At 51.9% G+C, this 24,074-nt stretch overlaps 1 protein-coding gene across 1 annotated transcript in view; it reads right to left on the bottom strand.

Annotated features, from left to right (window-relative positions):
• Nucleotides 1-5,010: 5,010 nt before the first annotated feature.
• The window catches only part of DNAH2 (dynein axonemal heavy chain 2), a 102,360-nt gene continuing 83,296 nt past the window's right edge, over nucleotides 5,011-24,074 (bottom strand). The window contains exons 63-85 of the mRNA XM_068977985.1: nucleotides 19,946-20,110; nucleotides 18,936-19,061; nucleotides 18,649-18,797; nucleotides 18,509-18,575; nucleotides 18,214-18,364; nucleotides 17,830-17,978; nucleotides 17,512-17,645; nucleotides 17,209-17,353; nucleotides 16,932-17,131; nucleotides 15,355-15,481; nucleotides 13,811-13,997; nucleotides 13,464-13,612; nucleotides 13,156-13,339; nucleotides 12,734-12,924; nucleotides 7,712-7,903; nucleotides 7,372-7,556; nucleotides 6,959-7,187; nucleotides 6,730-6,881; nucleotides 6,488-6,602; nucleotides 5,833-6,009; nucleotides 5,653-5,727; nucleotides 5,318-5,468; nucleotides 5,011-5,165 (exon numbers count right to left, since the gene is read on the bottom strand). Coding sequence (XP_068834086.1) covers nucleotides 5,011-5,165; nucleotides 5,318-5,468; nucleotides 5,653-5,727; nucleotides 5,833-6,009; nucleotides 6,488-6,602; nucleotides 6,730-6,881; nucleotides 6,959-7,187; nucleotides 7,372-7,556; nucleotides 7,712-7,903; nucleotides 12,734-12,924; nucleotides 13,156-13,339; nucleotides 13,464-13,612; nucleotides 13,811-13,997; nucleotides 15,355-15,481; nucleotides 16,932-17,131; nucleotides 17,209-17,353; nucleotides 17,512-17,645; nucleotides 17,830-17,978; nucleotides 18,214-18,364; nucleotides 18,509-18,575; nucleotides 18,649-18,797; nucleotides 18,936-19,061; nucleotides 19,946-20,110 — 3,555 coding nt within the window. The remainder of the gene's footprint in view (nucleotides 5,166-5,317; nucleotides 5,469-5,652; nucleotides 5,728-5,832; nucleotides 6,010-6,487; nucleotides 6,603-6,729; nucleotides 6,882-6,958; nucleotides 7,188-7,371; nucleotides 7,557-7,711; nucleotides 7,904-12,733; nucleotides 12,925-13,155; nucleotides 13,340-13,463; nucleotides 13,613-13,810; nucleotides 13,998-15,354; nucleotides 15,482-16,931; nucleotides 17,132-17,208; nucleotides 17,354-17,511; nucleotides 17,646-17,829; nucleotides 17,979-18,213; nucleotides 18,365-18,508; nucleotides 18,576-18,648; nucleotides 18,798-18,935; nucleotides 19,062-19,945; nucleotides 20,111-24,074) is intronic.

The following is a 24,074-nucleotide window of genomic DNA, read 5'->3' as shown; positions in this document are numbered from 1 at the left end:
CAAAGAACTGTAGCAGGCTCTCCCCAACCCCTCCTCCTCCTCCTCCTCCTCCTCCTCCTCCTCCACCTCCTCCTCCCCTCCCAGCTCCCCTCCCCCACCCAGCAGGCTCCCTCTCCTCCCTCCGACCTCCTCCTTCCCAGTAACTGTAGAGTCCCTTGGCAAAATTGAAAGGCTCACCCCCCCCCCCCCCCCCCCACCCCCACCCCCACCCCCCCCCCCCCCCCCCCCCCCCCCCCCCCCCCCCCCCCACCCCTCCCCCCCCCCCCCACCCCCCCCCCCCCCCCCCCCCCCCCTCCCCCCCGTCTCCCTGCCCCCCCCCCCCCCGAACCTTTACACACCCCTCACGCCAGCCCTCCCCCCCCGCCCCCCCCCCCCCCCCCCCCTCCCCCCCCCCCCCGGAACTGTAGAGTCCCTCGCAAAGCTCAGAGAACATGGGAGGGGACTGGGGTCTTGCTCAAAAATCAAGAACCACAATACAATTATTTTATTTTCACAGCCAGAGGAATAGTCTTAGCTGTTTCTTCTCCAAGAAGAGGGAAAAAAATAATCCCAAAGAAAGCAATACAAATCTGAGGAAAGCCCTCATCAAATAAAATGCACAATGCAGGGGAAGCTAATCCCCAGCCCCCTTTCCCCCACCGACCACATTGGCACACACTCTCCACTCCTCCCTGACCTACTCCTAAGGTCTTGGCCAGTTTGAAGCAGGCCTAACAACCAGAATAATAAAAATAATAACTAACAGCATTTAAAAATAATAAGCATTTCATGACAAGCATTCAGTGTTCATTCTGTGCCAGGCACTGTGCTAGGTGCTTTGCACAAACTGCCTACAAGATAAGTATTGATATTTAAATTTTCCAGACTAAGAACAGGAGGCTCAGAGAGGTTGTGACCTTTCCAAATTCCTGTAGCCACTAAGTGGCAGAGCTGAGAATGGAATCCAGGTCTGATCTGACAATCCAAGCCCTAAAGGTACAGGAAAAGAGAAACCAATTTTTTCCAATACCATTAGCAACCCCAGGACTTAATAGAGAAGGGCCGGCGTAGCTATCAACTGAGTCCCCTTCCTTCAAGAGAGAGATCCACACACTTACACAGAATAAAGACCCTGACTTTTCAGTCTCATATAGTTTCTTGACCCCTTTCCTCACTGGTGGGGGTGGGGTGCCACTGATTAAGGTCAGGGCTGAGCTGGCGTCCAGATGTATACCACACAGCTCTTCTCCAGGGGGCTGGCAACCACTCCCACTTCAACTCAATATGGGGGTGGGGGCCATGAGCCTCTTGGCAATGCAGCAGGTGGGAAATGGAAAAGACTGCTGGGAGGCTCTTTCCAGCGGGTACAGGGGGCTTGGAGGGAAAGCTCTTCTGTGTCAATCTAGGGAAAAGTGACCCAAGCTTCCCTTAGCCCAGCAAACGGGCAAAGTCCACCACACCACACCCCTGCCCCTCCCCCTCAAAAACTCCAGGCCAGGGTTTCCCACCTGCAGGACGCTAAGGCCAAGGGAACGGAGGAGGGGGAAAGATGGCACGGGGCTGCAGCTGGACTCGGGGCGGAGGTTGTGGTGGGGGGAGGGGCTGGAATGGAAAGGGGTGGAGGCCTCATCGCCTGGCAACTATCCCAGGGCACGTGCACGGGTGACATCATCCCAGGCCACCTTTAACACAGACCTTTGACCCCGAGGGGCGGAGAGGAGCCGCGGGCTAAGCTTCCTGGGAAATAGCCTCAGGAATTCTGGGAGCCCAAAAAGGAGAGGAAGGCAGGAACCCAGGCGTCCCGCCCTTATCTTTTGCCCCCTACGCGGCTCCAATCCCAGGGACTCGGGCCTCTCGGCTCCTCCTCTCCGCCTCCACCCCTGACCTCCCAACCCACATTTCTGACGGAGTCCCGACACGCCTCTGAGATACTGTGCCTTCTCTCTCCTGGGCGAGATCTCGCGTAGGGGGGGTGGGAGGTGGGGGGCGGGGGCACCAGGTCCCGCGGGGGCTCCGTCTCCCATCAGCGGGATCCCCTGTGCCCAGCCGGCCGCCAGCCGGAATCTGTCTGGGTCCCAACACTCCTGCCCCTCCCCGCGCTGTTCCAGGGCGGAGTCTGTGGAGTTGAAATCAGGACACGGCGAGAGGAAGAGTTATATAACTGAGAGAAGCCGAGAAGGACAAGTGAGGACCGGGAGAGACAGCCCGAAAGGAGCCGAGGGAGGTGCAAAGAGCACCAGGGCGAGTGGGGAAGAAACGTTAGGGATGGGAAAGATTTCGGTGCACACCAAGGGGAGGAATTCACGCGAAGACGGGTTGTGATGGTCCGGGAAGAGTCACCTGGGGCGTCCGGGGCTTCCCCGCAGAGCCCTTCCCTGCTGCCAACAGCAGCCGGGGCCGAGCGCGTGAAGCCTCGGGAAGAGGCGCTGATACCCGTTCGGTTCCTCTTGGGGAGGCAACTTTAGCCAGAGCCCGGGACGGCAGCGGCGGAGCATATGGGGCCGGAAACCACAGCTCCGCCCAGCCCACCTGGGAGAGTGGGGCGCCAGCTGGGGTGGGGAACAGGTAGCTGGCTCCTCCCACACCAGGCTGGGCATTAACTGCTCGAGACCCCTAGGAAGAAGGCTAGCGGACCCAGACGTCTGGGTCCCCAGAGGCTGAGAAGTGCAGCCCGGTACTCGTTTGCGAACCGAGTCTCTAGAAAGGAGAAAGGGGGGCGCGCGGTGAGCGCTGACTCGCCGCGCAAGCGCAGGGTGGGGTACTCGGGCGCGTGCGGCGGAGGGAGGAGGGTGGGCGCGAGCGTGTGGGAGTGCACGTGCGGGTCCCGGGCAGCTCCCCCCTCCCCGCCTCCACCCCTCCCCTCCCCGCCTCCACCCCTCCCCTCCCCTGTCTCTCTTCCTTTCGCTCTAAGATGCCTCCTCCACATTGGCTGCCAAGGCCCTGATGTCAGGGGCAGCCGCTGGAGCGGATTGGGCGGACGCGCGAGTTCGGGAATCTGGCCCCGGAGTCTAGCTCTCCAGTTACTCTGGCAACAGGGCAAGCAACCCCCAAGAGGGAAGGGGAGCGGAGCTCATCACTGCTCCTGGGTCCCGCCTCCCTCCGGACTCACGCCGAGTCCGTTTCTGTGGCAGTGCAGCTCGCTGCTCCCCGGCTTCCTCCTAGGGTTCTCTGTGTCTCGAGAACCTGGCGACCTGCCCTCGACCTTCGCCGCGGTCTCCCAGCCCCCCACCCTGCCAACTCCCATCCTAAGTCAGCCACAAGCCGCAGCCGACAGGAAGCGAATTTCCGTTGCTTAGTAACCTGCCCGCGTGCCCCCTCCCCACTATTTATCGCAGATAGGGGAGGCGGAGAAAGAGCCCTGAGCCCCTCTCCCGCCCCTGCCCTTCGCCCTCCCGCCCTCAGTTTCCTGTGAGGGGGCCGAGATGACAGGAAGTCAAACAAGCACCTCAGCCCACCTTTCCCTCTGGCCGAACGGGGAGCTTCGGCTGTTTTCAAGGCCACATCCCCCACCCCAGAACCCTGAGTCGCGCTGTGCGCGTCTCGCTCTCGCCATCTCGCGGCTACGTCGCGAAGGTTCAGTGGAGAAGGGCCCGAGCTGGGTGAGCTCGTAACCCGAGGTGGCAGAGTGGGGGCAGGACCGGGGATGGGGGACTAGCGCGGTGAGGCTGAGTGCAGCGGGGTGAGGTGCCGCGGAAGGGATGGGGCGAAAGCTACCGCTGGGAGGCCGTCGGGGCTGCCGGTGTGAGAGTCACAGCTGAGGCTACACACCTCATCCGTGGGAAGAACCAAAGGGAGGCTTAACGCGGCCCCAGGACCTGAGACACATCCCTTTCTGACCACACCCGCCCTCAAGAGTCCAACTGCAAACCCTGACCTTTAGTCCTGCCCTTCAGAGAGGGACCGCAGCGCTGCGCCCCCGCCCTAGTGTCGGGAAGGGGAATCCCAGCCCAATAGGGACAGGGAGTCCTTTCAGGGCCCCCTCAACATCCGGAACCCAAGACATCTGCCGCCCAGTTCTTCCCTCACGCTGCCCTACCCTCTTCTAGAGGATCCAGACGTCCTGCACCCAGTCTTCTTCCCAGTGCCTCTCCAGAGACCCGAACGTCCATCCTCATCTCTACCCATCCTGCGCCTCAGGCGTCCCGCCCCCCCTGCGCCGAGACGGTTTCCCTCTTTCCAGACACCCTCGCGGCTCCCCGTTACCTGGTTCTGGGGTGTCCCAGGTGTTCAGGTTCCCCAAGGTCGCCCAGGGGGTCGAGCGGCCCCCCCTTCTCCCAGGTCGGGGCTGGGGGGGCCGCTCCGCCCCGTGGCGCAGTTGGATTTTCCAACACAAACACCGCCCCCCCACCCCCCGCGCCCCAGCCCCGCCCCTTCTCATGATCCCGCCCCTTCTCGCGCCGGGAGTCCCTGTGCCGGGCTCCGCCCCGCTTTCTGCCGGCCCCGCTCGCCTCTGCACAGGTGCCGAATATGATGCCGAATGCGGGGTGCAGGGTTCAAGGTGCAAGACAGGGGTCCAGCACGGATCCCTGCCTGACAAACCCCTATTCCATTCGGATCACGCGCCCTTCCAAAGTAAGCCCCGCCCCACCCGCTCGAGTCCTGCCCAGAGATTTAGCCACACCTTCTTTAGGCCCCACTGCCCTGCCCATTCGCCGAGGCCACGCCTCCTCTCCCTCTCCAGACCTCCCACTTCCCTTGCTGCTTTCCCTATCCGGCAGCAGCCCACAGGAGCGCTCATCCTTTGTAGGCCCTGGGCTTCCTCCCGACTACCCCCCCTCCCCCCAAACCCCAGCCATCCCATTGAGAGACTTGGGGCTTGTGGTCAGGGGTGTTTTACTGAGCTGAGCTCCGATAAAATTCTTTACGATCAACACGACTAGGTATTACCAGGGCCTCATCACGTGACAAATTCAACCGAGGTAAAGGCCTGAGTGAAGCCTAGTCTCTGTCCGAGGTACATTATCAGCCTTGGCTCCTGAAGTCCTCGACCCTCACCACCCACCCCCCAAACGAAAAGAAGAGGAGGCCCTCTCAGTTATCCAGGCTCATGAGTAGAGCAGTGCCCCTCTTGATCCAGTGATCAGAGGTCATGGTCCCAGAGCGGAGGTCGATGCCAATAACGAAGGATGCGCGGTCTGAGCTGCCTGCCCGGTTGGGATAGTAATAGCAGGGACAGGAGTACATGCCTGCAGGAAAGGAGAGGAGAATGAGTCAGACCCTGGAGCTACTGGGAAAGCAAGGCAGGAGCAGGTGGGAGGGGAGGGGTGGAGCAGAGGCTGGGTTAGGATGCAAACTAGGGAGGGGGCAGGCAAACTAGGGAGGGGGCAAACTGTCCCACCCTTGGCACTCTTCTTGCGGCTCTCAGTAGGCCGGAAGTGGATGGAGGGCATGAGGCAGACAAGCTGCATGGGCTCTGCCTCCACCAAGCAGGAGTTCTTCCGGTCCCAGCCAGCACCCTCCAGGTATAGACCCCGAACCCAGACACCGTCCTGGAGAGACATGGGGACAGGTTGGGGGTAAATACAGACCCTCAGTTGCCAATGCCCCCACCCCTGTCCTGCCACCTCTTTCCTCCCCTCCCTCTCAACCAGTCGTTTCCCACCTTTGCTCCCAGCCCCTCCTCCTCCACCAGACTCCCCTCTGCTCAGAGCCCTAAGAACATGTGGCACCCACCTTGGGTGGATACACTAGGTTGCTGTCGTCCACAGTGGAAACAATAAACTCCCAAGAGAGGCTGTCCACTGAAATCTGGAGATTGAAGGTGAGAATAAGGGAGGATCCTCCCACACATACAGAGGAGAGCAAATACATATCATCAGTATCCATTCCCATCACACTATCCACGTGGCTCACATTGTTTTGGCGAGCTGATGACTGCAGCACGGCAGTGAGGAAGCCAGTGGGAAAGGTGAAGCCAGACAGCCAGAAGATCACAGGAGGCCGTGCCCGGCTGGCCCACATCTCAAACTGCTCCACACGCATGGCCAAGTCCCGGGTCCATGAAGCCAATGGCTTCTGTGAGGGGTAGGCCTGGAGCAGGAGGTAGTGTGTGTTTATTCATTCACTTATTCATGCATTCAAATTCTTACTGTGAACACTTGAAGCAGATAGAAGAATATATGGTGTCAGCCCCTGTTCCCCAAACCATAGTTCGGCAAAGCTCTCCAAAAGCCAATTTCCAGGAAAGAAGCATAAAATGACAACTGTTAACAATAGCACCAGCAATGCTAACCAGTTACCATTAATGAAGCACCTTTTAAGGTGCACAGTACCAGGAATCCTTGAAACATCCTTGGAGAAATTAGAAACTTGCCCTGGGTAAGTTGCTATGTTAATAACTTTGCAGTCAGTCAGTGAAGGGCGGAGTCAGATTTCAACCTTGAACCTGTCTGACTCCAAAGCCCAGGCTCACTGCTTTCTGCTATAGGCTTCCCTAGGACCAGGAGGCTGCGGGTCCAGGAGTAAAAGGAGAGTTCATTGTTGGAGAAGGACCACCAGATAATCTTACCTTTCCCCAGAGCGGAGGGACATGGGCATCAAAAATGCAATTGAAAATCTCTTCCAGGCTGGTAGACATGACGATGAGGCCCTGGATGCCTTTTTCTAGGTCTGTCAGTGAGAAGCTGGATGGGGAAAGGTGGAGGGTTATGGATGGGATGGGCCTAGAAGAGCCATCCTAGGCAGGCCGTGAAGGCCTTTCCTCTTGCCCCCTCCCTGCGTTCCACAGAGCCCCGCCTCCCCCCATCTCACAGGATGGTCTCCATCAGCTTGTTGTATCTCTGAATCTCCTGCAAAAGGACCACATTGAGTGGGGAGGGGTCCATAGCCAGTAGTTTTCGGGTCCCCTCATAGTCGATCATTTCCGGGATCTTCTGTTTCACATCGGCAGCCAACTCAAGGACCTGCCGAGGCAGGAGCGTTGAGTGTAGACCTCTCTTCCGCCTTGCTTTCCCTCCCCCAGGTGACTGTCTGTCCTTACCTTCTCCTCCCGACTCTGGCCTCCAGCCCTGGTGGGTGTAATCTGGGGTTGCAGGGAAAGCAGAGTCTCAAAGAGAGTGCGTGCCTCTGTGATCTGGGAGGCCACGTCGGCATTGGGGTGCTGGCCAAAAGCCTCTGGGGAGTCCATGCCAGGCAACATGCTGATGTACTCTTTGTACGAGGCCAGGCTCCCATCCTTGGGGATAAAATAGGTCTCCAACACTGACAACCTGGGGAGTCAGTGCAGAATTATTACTGTACTGTGGGGACTTGGGGCTCCCATGCCAGGCCAAGGCCCTATCCATCCAACTCTATGCTCTTACTTCGCCCCCAAGTCAATCTCCCATTCACTCCTCAAACACTGCCCCTACCCCCAATCCTGCCACCTGGCACCCCATTCAGTGCCCCCCTCACCGGTAGGAGGGGGTCGAGAGAGCCTGGTCACAGAAATAATCATTGATGTAGGTGGTCAGCAGGCGCCGATCCCAGTCATCCGTGACGTGTCCACCATAGTTGACCCCGGAGATGAGGTACTTGAGTGCATCCCAGGGCGTCTCCTCATACTCGTCCAGGTAGAGGCTCAGCAAGTTCTCTGACACCTGTGCGTGGCCCCAGCCCACACCCCCAGCCCCACACACAGTTATGGCAGGAATTCTTCCAGGGGCTTCCAGTCAGTGACGATTCCTGCAGGGCAGCCTTGGGGCAGAAAGTGTAAGGAGGGAGGGTGGGGTGAGGGACCCTGGTCAGCACAAACCTCAAAGTCAGAGTCATTGAAGCCGTAGATGATGTTCCAGCCAAGCTGCAGGAACTTTTTGCGTTCAAGTAACACAGAGTGGAAGAAGCACAGTGCGAACAGCAGCTTCTTATACTTGGTGGGTTTGGAGCAGTGGGAAAACTGTGGCTCTGTCATCAGTTGGTAAAGACGGGTCATGTTAGCCTTTAGGCCCTGAGGACAAGGAAGTACAGAGATGGGATGACATGTGTCTTGCATGGCCCCAACACTAGCATCACTGTGTTCAGTTGTGAAGGTTGCTCACTGCATAAGGCCACTCACTGGCTGAAGAAATGAGTGAAGGTTGAAATCCAGCCCTTGAGCTGCATGCCAAGACATGCACTCATCCACAGGGCTTGCTGTCCTCCTCTTCACACGCAGGCGCTGTATGGACTCATGGCAGCCCTGCCTTCTCGTCTCCACCCCCCCCTTCTTGATCCCCCTCAACTGTGATGTTCTCAGTGGTGGGTAGGCCAACTCAATTTGTGAGTGCCAAAAAATATGAACAAAAACACAAACATGGGAACTTCCTTCGTGGTCCATTGGTTGAGAATCTGTCTTGCAATGCAGGGGATGTGGGTGTGATCCCAGTGAGGGAACTAAGATCCCACATGCCGCCAAGCAACTAAGCCCTTGCAGCGCAACTACTGAATCCACATGCCACAATGTAAGATCTTGTGTGACACAACTAAGACCTGACGTGGCAGAATTAATAAGAAATGTACATAATTTTGTACAAAGGGTTAGTATATAGTGACATATCATTAAACAGGAATGAGCTATATGCTTGGATTTATCAGGCTTCATGAGCAGGTTGGGGTTTGGCTAAATCTTACAAATAGGAAGGATGTAACGAGGCTGAGAGGAGGGCCTTGGCTGCCCAGAGATGGGAAGAACTGGAGGAATAAAGGCACGAAGGGAAGATAAAGTGAGAAGAGGATCTAACTGAAATCAAGTGAAGCACTCAGATAGGGTAAGAAGGACCGTGAGTAGATGGCGATACAGTAAGAAGCGCAGGTTGAGCCGACTGGACTCGATACACCAGGAACCCTGGAGCCATTTCTGTCTTGAATAGGACAGTGATACATTGAAACAGTGTTCTAAGGAGATTCATCATGATGGACAAAAGGGAGCAGGGAGAAAACAGACGTAAGAACATTGGTTAGACCGAGAACAAAATGAAAATCTGATTTTTAAAACTATCATTTATAACGTCATCAAGTCATGTAAAGCACCAAGGAATAAATCTAATATAAATGTATATATCTTTAGAAACTTTACAAAATTTTATTAAAAGAAAGAATAAATGGAGAGACCTACTATACTCATTGATTGAGAAGCTCAATATGCTAAAGATGTTGATTTCCCCCAAATTGATCAACAGGACTTTTTTGGTGAAACTTGACAAGCTAATTCCAAAATTTATGTTAGAGAATAAAAGATCAGGAATAGCCTAGAGAAGAATAAGGTAGCAGGATTTGCCTTCCCCAGCCATCAAGAATTATTATAGAACTAGAGAGTAATTAGTACAGTGTATATTGACCCCAGGATAAACAACTTGATCAATGAACAGCATAAAGGGCCTAGAAACCCATCTGTATATGTATATGATAACTGCAACACTTAACAAAATTGGAACACATAATACATTTAGATTAAAATAGTGTATCAATTTATTGAAATCAGCAACCGTGTTGCAGTTATATAAGAGAACACCCTGATTCTTAGGAGTGAGTCCTTTCCACTGAAATACACTACAGTATGTGGCAGTAAAGGGCCAGGATATACAATTTACTCTCAAATGTTTCAGAAGTATGAGTGGAGAGAGAGAAAAACAGAGATCAAATGATAAAGCAAGTGGGACAAAATGTTAACTACAGATGGATTTGGGTAACGTATAGGGGGTTCTCTGTACTATTATTCTTACAACTTTTCTGTAAACTTAAAGTTATTTTCAAAAAATTTTTTTTAAATATTGGCCTCTTTGTCAGCTTCTAAAAGGAATTGAGTTGCACCAAGCACACCTGAATGTCCTTTCTCAGAAGGTTTGGTGAATTGCAGGAAGGTTCTGCATCACCAGCAGGCAGCCCTTCATGGACAGCTCTCCTCCAACAGGGCTGACCTCCAACAGGACTCTCTCCCCTGGTGACCCACCCACTGCAAAGCCATCCTGTCTGGTTCCTCTTTCCTCATGGAATTTGCTCCCATTCATTGTCTCCATGCTTACTGCTTATTAAACCGACCTAAACAGCACCTACCTCAGGGCCAACACACCTCTACCCATCACAGAGGGTGCGGTTCAGCCAACAGAGGGCCCTCTGGCTACAAGGCACATGCCTCTCTTAGAAGGCAATAAGAAAGGCTCTTAACGAATTAAAAAAGAAGGGTTGCATCTCTTTGACAATTCATATCTGAACTGTTTGACATTTTTTTAACGGGAAGACAGACTACTTCTGTTGACAGAAGAAAATAAAGGTAAATAAAAATCAACTTTAAACACAGATTTTTAAAAATTAGTGGTGCCATTAACAACATGGAACAACAGACTGGTTCCAAATTGGGAAAGGAGTACATCAAGGCTGTATATTGCCACCCTGCTTATTTAACTTATATGCAGAGTACATCATATGAAATGCCGGGCTCGATGAAGCACAAGCTGGAATCAAGATTGCTGGGAGAAAGATCAATAACCTCAGATACGCAGATGACACCACCCTTATGGCAGAAAGCGAAGAAAAAAAACTAAAGAGCCTCTTGATGAAAGTGAAAGAGGAGAGTGAAAAAGTTGGCTTAAAACTCAACATGCAGAAAACTAAGATCATGACATCTAGTCCCATCACTTCATGGCAAATAGATGGGGAAACAATGGAAACAGTGAGAGATTTTATTTTGGAGGCTCCAAAATCACTGCAGATGGTGATTGCAGCCATGAAATTAAAAGATGCTTGCTCCTTGGAAGAAAAGCTATGACAAACCTAGACGGTATATTAAAAAGCAGAGACATTACTTTGTCTACAAAGGTCCGTCTAGTCAAGGCTATGGTTTTTCCAGTGGTCATGTATGGATGTGAGTTGGACTATAAAGGAAGCTGAGCACTGAAGAACTGATGCTTTTGAACTGTGGTGTTGGAGAAGACTCTTGAGAGTCCCTTGGACTACAAGGAGATCCAACCAGTCCATCCTAAAGGAGATCAGTCCTGGGTGTTCATTGGTAGGACTGATGTTGAAGCTGAAGAAACTCCAATACTTTGGATACCTGATGCGAAGAACCAATTCACTGGAAAAGACCCTGATGCTGGGAAAGATTGAGGGTAGGAGGATAGGGGATGACAGAGGATGAGATGGTTGGATGGCATCACTGACACAATGGACATGAGTCTGAGTAGGTTCCAGGAGTTGGTGATGGACAGGGAAGGCTGGCGTGGTGCAGTCCATGGGGTCACAAAGAGTCAGACATGACTGAGCAACTGAACTGATTGATTAACAAAAATGGGCCAAGGAGATAATCTGCGTGCAGGAGCTGAAGACTTATTTTGAGAGCTAGTAATTTATGGTGCTGGAGTGCCAAAAAATACTTTGTAACCGGATGGAATTCATACTTGGCACTGAATTCAGTAATGGAGCCAGAGAAGGGGATTGGGGTTGAAATCAGGAAGAGGACAGTTTCTCCATCAACTTGTAAAGGGAGGAAATGTAGAATGAGGACAGGACAGGAGGAGAAAGAAACACAGAAGTAATCGATGATGTTGCAAAAAACAGAAGGGGGACCAGGGGTGTGTCAGGGAAACTGGGGGGACAGTCAACTGTGCCAGCTTCCCCAAGGTGGCCAAAGAAGGATTTAATGATGAAAGACATCCACATGCCTGTACATCTGATCAGTTCTCATTTATTGAGCACCTACTACAAACAGGTCCCTGCTTTAGTCAGAGGATGAGCAAAATGGTGAGGGAGACGAAAAAGACACGGTCTCTGCCCTCTTGAGCTTACAGTCTAGAAGAGAAGTCATGTATTAACCAGAATCATACTAATATGTGTAAAGTTCTTGTAGCGGAAGGTCGGAGGGAACAGTGAAGAGGATTCCTGAGAAAGTGCTGGTGGGACTGAGACCTGAACGGGCAAAGAAGCAGGTGGGGAGGAAAATAGGGAGGACAGTGTATGAAAAAGCAGCAAGCTGGAGAACACAGTCTGTCGAGGAAGAACAGCGAAACAATTTAAAAAGTTGATAGTGTAGGTAAAGAAAGCGAAGGGGAAAGTTGGGACAGACAAAGCAGGAGAAGTGCTCGCAGCGGCACACAGGCCATGTGAACAGGGTTGTGAACTTGATTAAAAGCAACGAGAAGCTACTAAAATAGTTTGGTGCTGCTAAGTTGCTTCAGTCGTATCCAACTCTGTGCAGCCCCATAGACGGCAGCCCACCAGGCTCCTCCATCCCTGGGATTCTCCAGGCAAGAACACTGGAGTGGGTTGCCACTGCCTTCTCCAAAAATAGTTTAAGCAGAGGTAAATGGGCAGGATGTAGTGACATGATCAGATTCTAAAAGATTGGTTTGATTGCATTCCAAGGTGACCTCGTAGTACTGGAGATAAAAATTTCAGTAGAGCTGGAGGGAAGGAAAAAGGCCAGGAAGTGACAGTAGGGAGAGAATGTAAGGAAGTGTCCGGAGGAGGAAGGGGCTGACAGGTCCACACACTAGTTATATACTCTTCCTTTGCCTCAGTTTCCTACCTGTAAAATGGGGCTGATAGTACTTACCTGATAGGCATGTATGTTAAATGAATTAATAAATGTAAGCATTTAGAACAATGCCTGGCATGTAATAACACTCAAAAAAAGTTAGCTATTACTACTATGTTCTAAGAGTTTGGCATGCAGAGGTGGAATTTCTTAGAGGACAGAAGAATCAAACAAGCAGCCTTGCAGCTAAGGTTACAGCCTCTCTCTGAGGCCAGGAGGACAGGTAGGCCCACTAGCGTGGGCACTGCTGCTGCCTACACTTGCCCATACCTTTGGTGGCTCTGTGGTCATCTTGATGCTGGCCTGCAAGATGGAAATGGGGAAGTCTGGGTGGGGGCTGGAGCTGAGCCAGAGGCGGAAGGAAGGGTGCGGATCCTCCACCTGCAGCTGCTCCACCAGTTTATCCAAGTTCGGCATCCAGGACAGAGACAGGTGGCAGTTGGCGAGGAAGACCCAGTGTCCTGCAAGGAGGTGCTGGTGTGGTGGGAACCACTCCCCATGCCCCCTCTGTCCCCCCACTGTTCCTCTGGTTGAGGGGCTAGTTTAGGGGGAGGGTCCAAGTGCTCAGGTGCCAACCCCCAAGGCCTTCTGGAGGAGCAGGAGCTGCAGTGACAGCAGGGTGACAGGTGGGAGCTGGTGGACAGTTGGGCCAGGGCAACGGTTGGGGGCAGAAGAACTGGGTAGACACTGACCCTGAATCACACCCTCTCGGAGGAGCCGAGCTGCGATGGGGGCCTGGCCCTGGCCCAGAGACAGGGCGTGGAAGCGCTGGGCCATGCCTGTATGCTCAGCCAGCTGGAGCAAGGCACTGGTGGGGTCCACGCCGGGGGACAGGATGAACACCAGTGGGGTCCGTGGGGCCGAGTCCTCCATCACCTGCCAGCAGCACAGGGTGTCACCTTAGGCAGAAGGCCAGGTGAGGTCTCGGGAAAGACCGAGGAAGCGCGGGCGGCAGACTGGGACAGGGAGAAGCAGGTGGGAAGGCGAAAGAGCCACTGACCAACTTCATGTTTAGCACAGGCGGCTCAACGAAGCGGGAGCCAAGGTTGGAGACGATGAAAGAGGTTACACAGAAGGCTACACGGTCCTGGCGCAGAGAGCGAACAATCAGCATTCGTTGCATTTCATTGCAGGCGTTTTCCCACTCACCTGGGGACAAGATTAAGGGTGGGGTTAGAGAGCCTGGATGAGCAGGGAATCTGAACAAAGAGGCGCCTGCAGGGACGCTGGGCCAGGGGGCAGATGCGCTGAGGGAACTTGGGAGAGACACGGGAGGAATTAGAGCAAAGAGCAGGTGTGCAGCTGAAGGAGGGAAAAGAAAGGAGAAGGAGGCCTGGCACCAGGCACCTGGCAGCATGGCCTTCTCGGGGGTGGCGCTGGTGTACCACAGGTTCCAGTCCCGAGGATACTGCTCAAAGGAGCTCATGAGCCCATGGAAGTTGGTCAGTTTGTCCAGCTCTGTGATGTTATCCCAGTAGGCATCTGCGAGCCAGGTGGTACAAGGGTTATCCATTTGGCCCTCACGATCCAAGACCTGGGGCGGGGACGAAAGAGGAGAAAAGCATTGACCAGACTCTCCCAAAAGAAGAGTTTTTTTTTTTCAAGGTGAAAAAGCCAAGATGAGTATTTCATGAAACAAAATGAAGAAATGAATGAAGGAATCTGAGATGGATTGGAATCCACCTTTATTGGGGAAATAAATGGAAGGAAAGGGGGACCCTGTGTCCCTGAGCCACCATGTGGGTGAAGGCACAGTCCAAAGTTAGGAAGCAGGCGCCCTCTGGTGGTTTCCTGGCAATACTGCCTTCTACCTGAATGATGGCAGTTGCAGCTGCACCCTTAAGAGAAGCACAACCTGTTTACTGTCACTTATTAATTTAACAAATATTTATTGTTCACCAACTATGTCTTATGGAGAAGGCAATGGCAACCTACTCCAGTACTCTTGCCCGGAAAATCCCATGGACTGAGGAGCCTGGTAGGCTGCAGTCCATGGGGTCACTAAGAGTCGGGCATGACTGAGCGAATTCACTTTCACTTTTCACTTTCATGCATTGGAGAAGGAAATGGCAACCCACTCCAGTGTTCTTGCCTGGAGAATCCCAGGGATGGGGGAGCCTGGTGGGCTGCAGTCTATGGGGTCACACAGAGTCGGACACGACTGAAGCGACTTAGCAGCAACTATGTTTTAAGCACTCGAGACACACCACTGAACAGAACAGACAAATACCTCTGCCCTTGAGGAGCTTATTTTCCCCCATGGGACGGCAGATAATGAACCAAAAGCACAGCAAATAATTATCTAGTAGGTTAAAGATGGCAGTGCCATTGAAAAAGAGAACAAGTTGAGGAAGATTAAGGGAGACTGGAAGTGCTTAAGGGTAGCTGGAAATATTAAGACAGTCAAGGAAATCTCAGTGAGGTGAGATTTGAATCAAGCCTTAAAGGAGGAGAGGGAGGGGCACAGTGTACACCTGCGGGAACAATTTTCTGGCAGAAGGAACAGCTGGTGTGAAGGCCCTGGGGTGGGACATGCCTGCTACAGTGAGAAGCCTGTGCAGCTGGAGTGGGGAGGAGGCAAAGAGGCTGAGGGTGTTTGGAAAGGAGAGAGTGTAACAGTGACCACGGAATTCAGGATGGCGAAGGAGTGGCCTGAGAAACAGTGAAAGAGTGGCCGGGTCATGCCAATCAGTGGGCCACAGGGAAGGGGCTCAGAGCCCCACCTGTAATGCAGGCAAGCCACTCCCCACGGCCCCTACGAGCTTGTCATACACCTGCTCCTGCCAGCTTTCCTCCGCTCACTTGCTGGATCCTGGGCTTACTCTCTGCATCTGGGGTCCACTCCCGACCTTGTCCACCCCACACTCAGATATACTCTCGACCCAACTCACCACGCCCCCGCGTAGAAAGAAGTTGTATTCATCCATGTTGAGTTTCCCAGAAGTCTCCAGGATTTTGGCACACATCTGAAAACTGAATAGCAGCTTGTGGCGCTCGAAAAGCGTGCGGCAGGTGTACCTGGGAGGGGACAGGAGGTGGGGGTATGGGAGGCAGGATACTCAGCATCGAGGCTTCCTGAGTGTAGCCCCGACAATCACAGAGCCCTGCCTATAGGGAGGACCTTCATCAGTCTCTAATCCAAGCCTCCTGTAAACAGCCTAGCCTTCAGGGCTCTAGAGGAGAGGATGTGATTCCCCCAGAATTTCCTCAACACTGACTGGACCCTGGCTATGTGCCAGGTACACTGCCAGGTCCTGAAGACACAAAGGTGAATGAATAAAGTCTCTGTCCTGCTGTCCTGGAGGAAGTCAGGCAGAGTGGGGAGGACAAGTGAGAGACCATATGAGAGGACACGGGAGGTTACTGTGTGACAAGATGAATCCTATACAAGAGTGGCAGCACTCCCCTGCCTGGAGCGGAGCCAGAAGTGCAGCAGAGTTACTGTGATGTGGCAGAGACGAGAGGGGAGGATGCCAGGGAGAGCTCAGATACAGGCCAAGGAGGCGGTGGTGGTGAGAAAACCATGGTGTGCAGGGCATCAGCGATGCTCAGGGTCCAGTGTAAGGAGGGGGAAGGTGAGGCTGGGGGGCAGGTGGCAGCCAAGGTATGGAGGACTTTATGGCTATTGGACACAAAGCAACCACCACAGAATGGAAGCCGGGGCTGGGGTGGCATGGCCAGATTCGTGTTTGAAAGGCTCTCGTTGCTAACGGCAGGACAGATTGGAGAGGGACAGAGCTGGAGGCAGAAGGACCTGTTGGGAACCCGTGGGGGAACTCAGAAAGAAAGATCATGGCGGCCTCAACCGAAGTGAGTCATGGCAGTGGAGAGACTTGGGTGGGATGGGGGAACAGTGTGCAGGAAGAATCATGAGCAAAACCTATGGACTGATCTGAGAGGTGAGGGACAGTGAAGAGCCAGGAATCTCTCCCAGTTCGGGTGCTTGGGAGGTGGCTGTTGGTGCCACTCAGGGGTGCAGCCCCTGAAGAAAGAGGAGAGACGAGTCGAATGTGAAACAGGTTGACCTTGAGGGGTCTGTGGGATGTCCAGGCGAGGGGGTCAGGAACCTTACTACTCAAAGCGGGAGCCACAGACCAGGGGCAGCAGCTTCACTTGGGAGCTTGTTAGAAATGCAGGCTCCCAGGTCCCAGCCCAGACCTACTGAGTCGGAGTCTATATTAATCTGCGTCGTGGACACGTTAACCTTTGGAGAAGTGCTGGCACAGGGGTAGGTCCTCCACACAAGGCTAATGCTCAAGGGAAACACTGGGGCTGGGACTGGTCAGCCCATGGGTGATGGTCAGCCAGAGGGTGGACACTGTCCAGGGGAGGTGTATGGTGAGAAGAGCAGGGGACCAGGGGCGGTGGCAGGGGCAGCTCCAAAGCACAAGTAACCAGAGGGGTTGGTGGGCACAGAGCCACTGGGCCTCACACCGGACGCGCGTGGGGCGCGGTGAGGCGCCCAGACCTGTAGACAGCGTAGGTGTGGTACTCGTTCAGGTAGTCGATGCGGTCCTCCAGCTTGTTGCTGCGATGGCTCTTGTCGATGCTGAGGATAAAGAGGCTGATGTAGGCGTCCAGGGAGAACTGGTACATCGGGTCGATGCGGCCCATATCGTTGAGCACGAAGAACAACACAGAGGCCCTCTGGGCGCACGGGCGGTAAGCCTGTGGAGGGGGCGGAGTCAGGGTCGGAGGGGCGGGGGCTCGGAGAGGGGGCGGGGCCGGAGGTCGCTGTGGTTCACCTCTCGGGCCAGGTCGATGTTGATCTCCGTGGTTTCGCTGGTCTCCAGCTGTTCTGTCACCTCGGTGGCGGTTATCTTGGAGGTCCGCAAGGTGTTCACCAGCTGCACGTCGTCTAGCAGGGAGCCCGTGGCCTCGTTCAGCAGCCTGGAGAAAAGCCAAGAGGTGCGTGGATAAAGGGGCTTCAGCGGGTGCTGCGGCTGGCCGGGAGCAAGGGAGGGGCGACCCCTCATCAGCCCCCCGGGACTGTAGTCAAGCCTGCGAGCAGACCCGCTGGCTGTGGGCTGGGGGAGGCAGGGTCTCACCGAAGGATCTCGTCCTCCAGCTCCTTGAGCTTCCTCTTGCCAGCGGCGATATTGATAACCAACGAGTCCTTCTGCTCCTCCAGCTCCGGCCGCTCCTTCCGGACAACAATGCCCAGCAGCTGGGCCTCCAGGCCCTGAGATGGCCAGGACCCGTGGTGAGAACCCCACTCTGGTGACCTTTACCCTTTACATCCCTTTACACCTCTCAAGCCCCACATCCCCAGCTGCCCGACACAATCTCAACCTTTTATCAGTCCTGGCCGACTCTTGAGCCCTCTGGATTCACCCTGGTTCAGTCTAGGCTCGGTTGCCACCCACCTGTTCTTTGACAGCGAAGTTGACAATAGTGGTCTTGGCTGAGGTCTCTGGGCTGTAGTGGGGGTTGGAGAGCTTGGTGGTGATGTAGAAACGGAAGTTGGGATTGTATTCCACCTCCTTATCTCCAATGCGCATCAGCAACCGACCACCTGCACTGACAAGAGGGTCAAGGGCAGGGACTCCACATGACCAAGTGTGGGCTGACCCATTGCTCCCCAACTGGAATCCAGTAGTAGGGACTCAGCCTGCCTACGGCCCCAACCCAGGTGTGTTTGAATACAGGGACAGGGTAGTAGGAGACACAGCCAAAGACCCAGCGCTTTCTTGCCATGGGTCCGACCTCACTGGTCTCAGCCCAACCCCACCATAAGCCTGGATCCTGACCAATTCGAGCTACAGATTTGTTGAGCACAGGGTTGAGTATGGGATCCAGATATTCCTGCACGTTCTGGAGCAGAACTGGATATCCAAACTGGATGGCGTTTTCTAGGATTCGGAGGTAATCGTTCATCTGCAGGTCGATGATCTGTAGGCCCTGGAAAGCAAGGAAAACTATGGAAGAAATGCTGAGGGATACAAGATCGGTAATAGCCAAAGGGTAGGACCTCAGGAAGAGTCACGCTTGGGAAGAGAATCTAAGGGGACAAATCAGCCCTCCCCCATCCCCAGCCCTGATTACCTGACTTCCTTCCATGTTCTTGATCCATTTCAGGGCCTGGGCCTGCGGATCAATCATCAGTGCCCACCTGAAGGAGGAAGTGTGAGTCAGAAGATAGGCTCAGCCTTCACTCGGCCCTGTGCTCCCAGCAGCATCCTCACCTGTTGCCACGGGTGACAATGATGCCGTTCTCAGTGGAGAAGGCATCCGAGGGCAGCCCTTGAATGTTCCAGTCCCGAACTTTGGTAGGATTGGACAGGAAGTTGTCGAACGTGAAGCGGGGTGAGCAAGGAACCTGCAGCCCTGAAATCTGGGTGGAAGGAGCCCGGAGCTTCAGCCTGGGTATCAGAGCCCAGCACCTCTGCCCCTTTCCAACATCTCTGTTACTCCCAGAGGCTGTGCTCTTAGAGCCCAGGAACTCATGCATCACACCTGATCCCTGCCTTACCTTCCTGATCCAGATTTGGTTGACAATCTCATCCCGATAGTTGGTCAGGAAGGGCCCCATATAGGACAGGAAGGCAGCTGCCAGGAGACAGTCTCCCACCAGGTAGCCCAGATCCTCCTCCAGGCCCTGGAGGACAGCAGGGGAGGTAGGTATAGGTCTTCCTGGGCCCGTACTGGAGGCACATGGACAGGTCTGAAGGCACTCTCCCCTCTGGACATTATCCAGATCAGAGCGAGTCTTTCCCTCTCCTAAATCCTTGTGCCCCAAGAACTCAACCCTACTCTCATGACTTTTGAGTTCCCCATGTTTTATTTTTTTCATATTTTGGCTGTGCCATGTGACTTGCAGCATCTCAGTTCAGTGACAGCGCCGAACCCTAACCACTTGACCATGAGGGGACTCCCTTGGGTTCCCCAATCTTAACAGCAATGTTTTTTTCTTCTCTCTTTTTTTGGTTGTGCCACATGGCTTGTGGGATCTTAGATCCAAGGCCCTCGGCAGTGAGAGCATGGAGTCTTAATCACTGAACCACCTGGGAATTCAGCAGTGTTAGTCACTTGTGATGCCTGGAGAATCCCAGGGATGGGGGAACCTGGTGGGCTGCCATCTGTGGGGTCGCACAGAGTCGGACATGACTGAAGCGACTTAGCAGCAGCAGCAGCAGTCACTTGTGATAAGGCCTAACCCTCTTGTGAAGCCAGGAGCTCACTGAGATCAGAGATGAGATGCCCCAGGTTGGCTTCAGTCAGGCCAGTGGGCTCTATTGGGGTCCTCGTGAGTGTTTTCCAGCCGCACCTACACAAGGAGGCAGATCCCTCCTGGCACAAAAGCCTCTCCTCCTACTATTCTCACCAAATGGGAGAGGAAGAAAGCCCACTCCCCATTCTTGGGTGTCCCTACACCCAAGCATTGCCATCATTTCCCCTCCTGTCCCTCCACCTAAATGGGCAAGGAGCTGGTGGCAGTGGTGGGCAACAGCGAGGAGAGCCAGGGGGCGCAGCTGGCCTCACCTTTACTGTCTCCTCCCATCGGGCCTTCTCTCCAGCCAGCCCGGACACCAGCATCCCAGCACGCTCCAGCTTTATCTCCATCTCCTCGGACCTCTTGCGAAGCTCCTCCTTCTGTGCCAGCTTCTCATCATACTGTTTCTTCAGCATCTCCAGTTTCTCAGCCACCTGAGAGGGATCAGAGTATAGGGATCTAACACAGGCTGGAGGCCAGATGATTCTGGCTTCAGATTACCCATCTGCCATGTTGTGGCTCTATGACCTCTGCGAAAAATGATCTCTTGGAGCCTCAGTTTCCTCTGGTACAAAAAATTAACACCTACCCTGCAGGGTTGTTGTGAAGGAAAAAACAAGGTCAAATATATGTGATCAGGTGAGTTTTCTTTCCTGAGCCTCTACCACTCCACCACTCCTTCCTTGAGCCTGGAAACTACTTGGTCATGAACTCAAGGCTGAGGGAGAGACGGGCCTCTCTTAGCACAAGGATAAACCACACAGGATGTTCTGACAAGAGAGGACCAGATAGCACAAAAATAACTGCCATTCCATGTTGTTGAGAGAGTGACTCCTGAGTTCTCATCACAAGGAAATTTTCGCTTTTTCCCAACTATTGAGGTTGACTTCCAAGAACTTGGGAATGAGATAAGTAGCTCTCCAAGGAATTATTATTATTATTATTATTGCCTGTGCCAGGAGGCATGTAAAGTCTTAGTTCCCCAACCGGGAATTGAACCCATGGCCCTGCAGTGGAAGCGTGGAGCCCTAATTATTGGACCACCAGAGAATTCCCTCCAGGGAACATTTTTTAAAGCAAAGTGGAGATTCAAAATGTCACCCTTGAGTGACTTGAGCATCTAAAGAAAGAAGGTGTCACTCAGGGATCAGATGGGCCACTCAGAGGCTAGGGGCCCACAGGAAAAGGGTGCTCTGGCCCTCACACACATGTGCTGGGTTATCTGGTAGGCTCTACTGCGTGACACTTGTCATCAGGCTCACACAAGCACCTCCATGCACTGAGCAACACTCTGATTATAATTTGGCTTCCTGTGGAGACTGGGCTCTGGGGAGGCAGCCAACCTGTGTGATAGACCTATATTTCATTATTTATTTTGCATGTTTTCACTGTTTTGATTTTCTACACAAGAAATATATGCACAGGGTTAAAAACCTAAATAATAAAATAAAAGAGGTTATAAGGAAAAGCAACGGTCCTCTAGCCCACTTTGCTACTTAGTTCCATTCTTCAATAGCAAATTATTTTTTAACCATGTCTCTGTTTATTTCTTCAAGTAATTACCTCCCTATCTCTGACTGTTACGCTTATGCAGCTACTGGATGTATGTGTGTATATATATATATATATACAGCTTTAAATTTTTGCAGTTTTAATCTTTTTAATTGAAAATAATTATGAAAATTTTCAAACCTAAGAAAAAGACTAATATAAGCAATACCTACACACCCAGCACCCAGATTTAACAGTTGTTAACATTTTGCTGTATTTACGCCATCTACTTGTTTTTCACCAAAGTATTTTAAAGACTGTTACAAACTCATGACATTTCAACTTCAAATACCTCATAATGCATCTCTTTTTAGAAAAGGACATAGTCATAACACCATTATCACACCTAACATCTTTAACTTTTATTGAAAATAACTTGTCCCATTTGCATTTTTTTTTTTTGAATGGTGAATATGTTTCACACAAATCAACATTCCAAAGGAGGAAAAGTGTGCCGGGGTTTGTCTTCCTCCCACTCCCAACCCCAGCTCCCAGCCCCAACCTGAGAGGGAACCACTGTCATCAGTTTCTAGTGTAACTTTCCAGACTGAGTCCATCAATAGTAAAGAAAACGTAAGCATCGTGAGGGGAGCGCCACATTCGCCACTGAATCAGACCCAGGTAGTGCCCAGCACTCAATAAATATTTCTTGAATGGATGATTTTTTTCAAAAAGATAAATGGTAACATTCAATATCACTGTTTTATACTTTACTATTTTTCACCTGTCTTCAAATCCATTCTTGTCAAGCTGTCTCATTCTTTTTAACAGCTGCAAATTTTGTGTATGATGGAACCACAATTTATATGACAAGTTTCCTACTGATGGACATTTGTGTCTTCCCAACGTTTTCTATAATTAACGAAGCTGTAATGAGTATCCTTGTCCTTGCATAAGCATATCTTGATGCTGCTAGTCCTTTCCTATTATAATTGTGTTTACTTTGTGAATAGGTAACTTAAAAATTCAAGAGGCATGAAAGCATGAAAAATCTTCCTCCCAACACTCTTCTCCATCTACCCAGCTTCCTTCTTGAGGTAGCCAATGTGACCTGTTTCTAGTTCATCCTCTACAGATACTGCAAGTATATTTTATACAGCTGTTTCCTGCTTTATCAATGTTAGACTATTTCTATGGACTTAATGCTATGATAGATGAAGATCTGATTCCCTTATACCAACACACCTCCTCCCTTTCTCTCTACATCTAGTAGTTTTTTTTTTCCTCAAGTATCACAATGTTTATTGATAGATACAAGTTATAAAATCAGGACATGAACATGACTGGATAAATTAAGTGGACTTCATTTCAATACTATAATAAGAGGGACCAATTAAAATTCTCACCATTTGTTTCACACCCACAAAGACCACTTCAAGGGCATTTAGAATCTCTCAAGGGCTTCCCAGGTGGCACTAGTGGTAAAGAACCCACCTGCCAGTGCAGGAGACAAAGAAGCAGGTTCGATTCCTGGGTTGGGAAGATTCCCTGGAGGAGGCCACGGCAACTCACTCCAATATTCTTGCCTGGAAAATCCCATGGACAGAGGAGCCTGGGCGGCTACAGTTCATAGGGTTGCAGAGTCGGACACGACTGAAGCTAGTTAGCAAGCATACACAATCTCTCCAAATTTCCTAATAGTTCCTAATCTCTGCTACTGGCTCCCTTTATATAATGTTAAATAACATTCTAGTTGTTATAAGTAATAAATTTCTATATTTTTTTGTTTGTTGCCACTGTGCAGGCATGTGGGATCTCAGTGTTCCAACCAAGGATCAGGGATTGAACCTGTGCCCCTGCAGTGGAAGTGCAGAATTTTAACAACTGGAAAGTCCCAACACACTAAAACTGTGTTCTATTTTATCTGCTGCAAAAGCACTGCCCTGTCGTTCCCAGCTATGTCCACTTCCCCAATTTTTAGGCGGTACTTTTATTTTTATATCGTTGAGGTTGACAGTCAAGAGAGGCCACACTGGGTCTTCTGTGCTCCATCTCTAGACTGATTATAATGGTCAAATGCTAACAGTCAATGTCATCATGATCTGGGTTGGTGCCCAGTGTCAACCAGGCTGGGCTGCTCGTGTTGAGACCCACTCAGACAGGTCACTGTGTGGGCCAAACTGGTTGTTAAATACTTTTTCTATTATCCCTGATGTGTTTTTTCTTCCAGAAATTCTTATGGGTTGGCTGTGTCTCCTCTCTCTCTTCTGTTTTCTGTCTCTGGTTTTGATTTTTGTATTATGTTCTGTGATGCTGTCCTCCCACCCTTCTACCGAATGTCACACTTTGATCATTTTTAAATTTCCCAGAGTTCTTTTTTTTCGTTTGGCCTTTCATCATCCTATTTTTGTTCTGTGGATGTCATTTCTTTCTTAATCACTCTCTCTGATGATACTAATTAGATGAGGTCTGCTTTTTTCAAGTTTTCTCCATAACTTGAATTTTCTCTGGGTTTATTTTTTCCTTTGGGGTCATGGCTTGTTATGATTTTTTTGTCTTGGTCGTTCCCTTGTGTGTTGGAAGACTTCCTCCAGGATTTTTTCTCACCCTTCTCCAGGGGAGGTGGTGACTGATCTGACTGGTAAAATTGGAAAGAGTAAACTGGGAATGCTCAACTGAGCTCATGCCCTTTCTTTTTAGGGGTGAGCACAAGTCCCACTCTGCCCCCCCCCCAACAACGCCCAAGACCAGGTAAGTCTGTCTGAGGATAGGGGTCCCCACTAGGAGGGCCACTTGCTCACAGACATCTTCCACATCCTCCAGCCTAGGCTTTATAGGTGATATTTTGACCAAATGCCTTTCATTTTTCAATTTGCTTAGAACTCGGGCATAGACTAAGACTACTAG

The sequence above is a fragment of the Capricornis sumatraensis genome, chromosome 8, assembly GCF_032405125.1.
Source record: "Capricornis sumatraensis isolate serow.1 chromosome 8, serow.2, whole genome shotgun sequence".
Lineage (NCBI taxonomy): Eukaryota > Metazoa > Chordata > Mammalia > Artiodactyla > Bovidae > Capricornis > Capricornis sumatraensis.
This window is presented reverse-complemented; position numbering and strand designations above follow the sequence as displayed.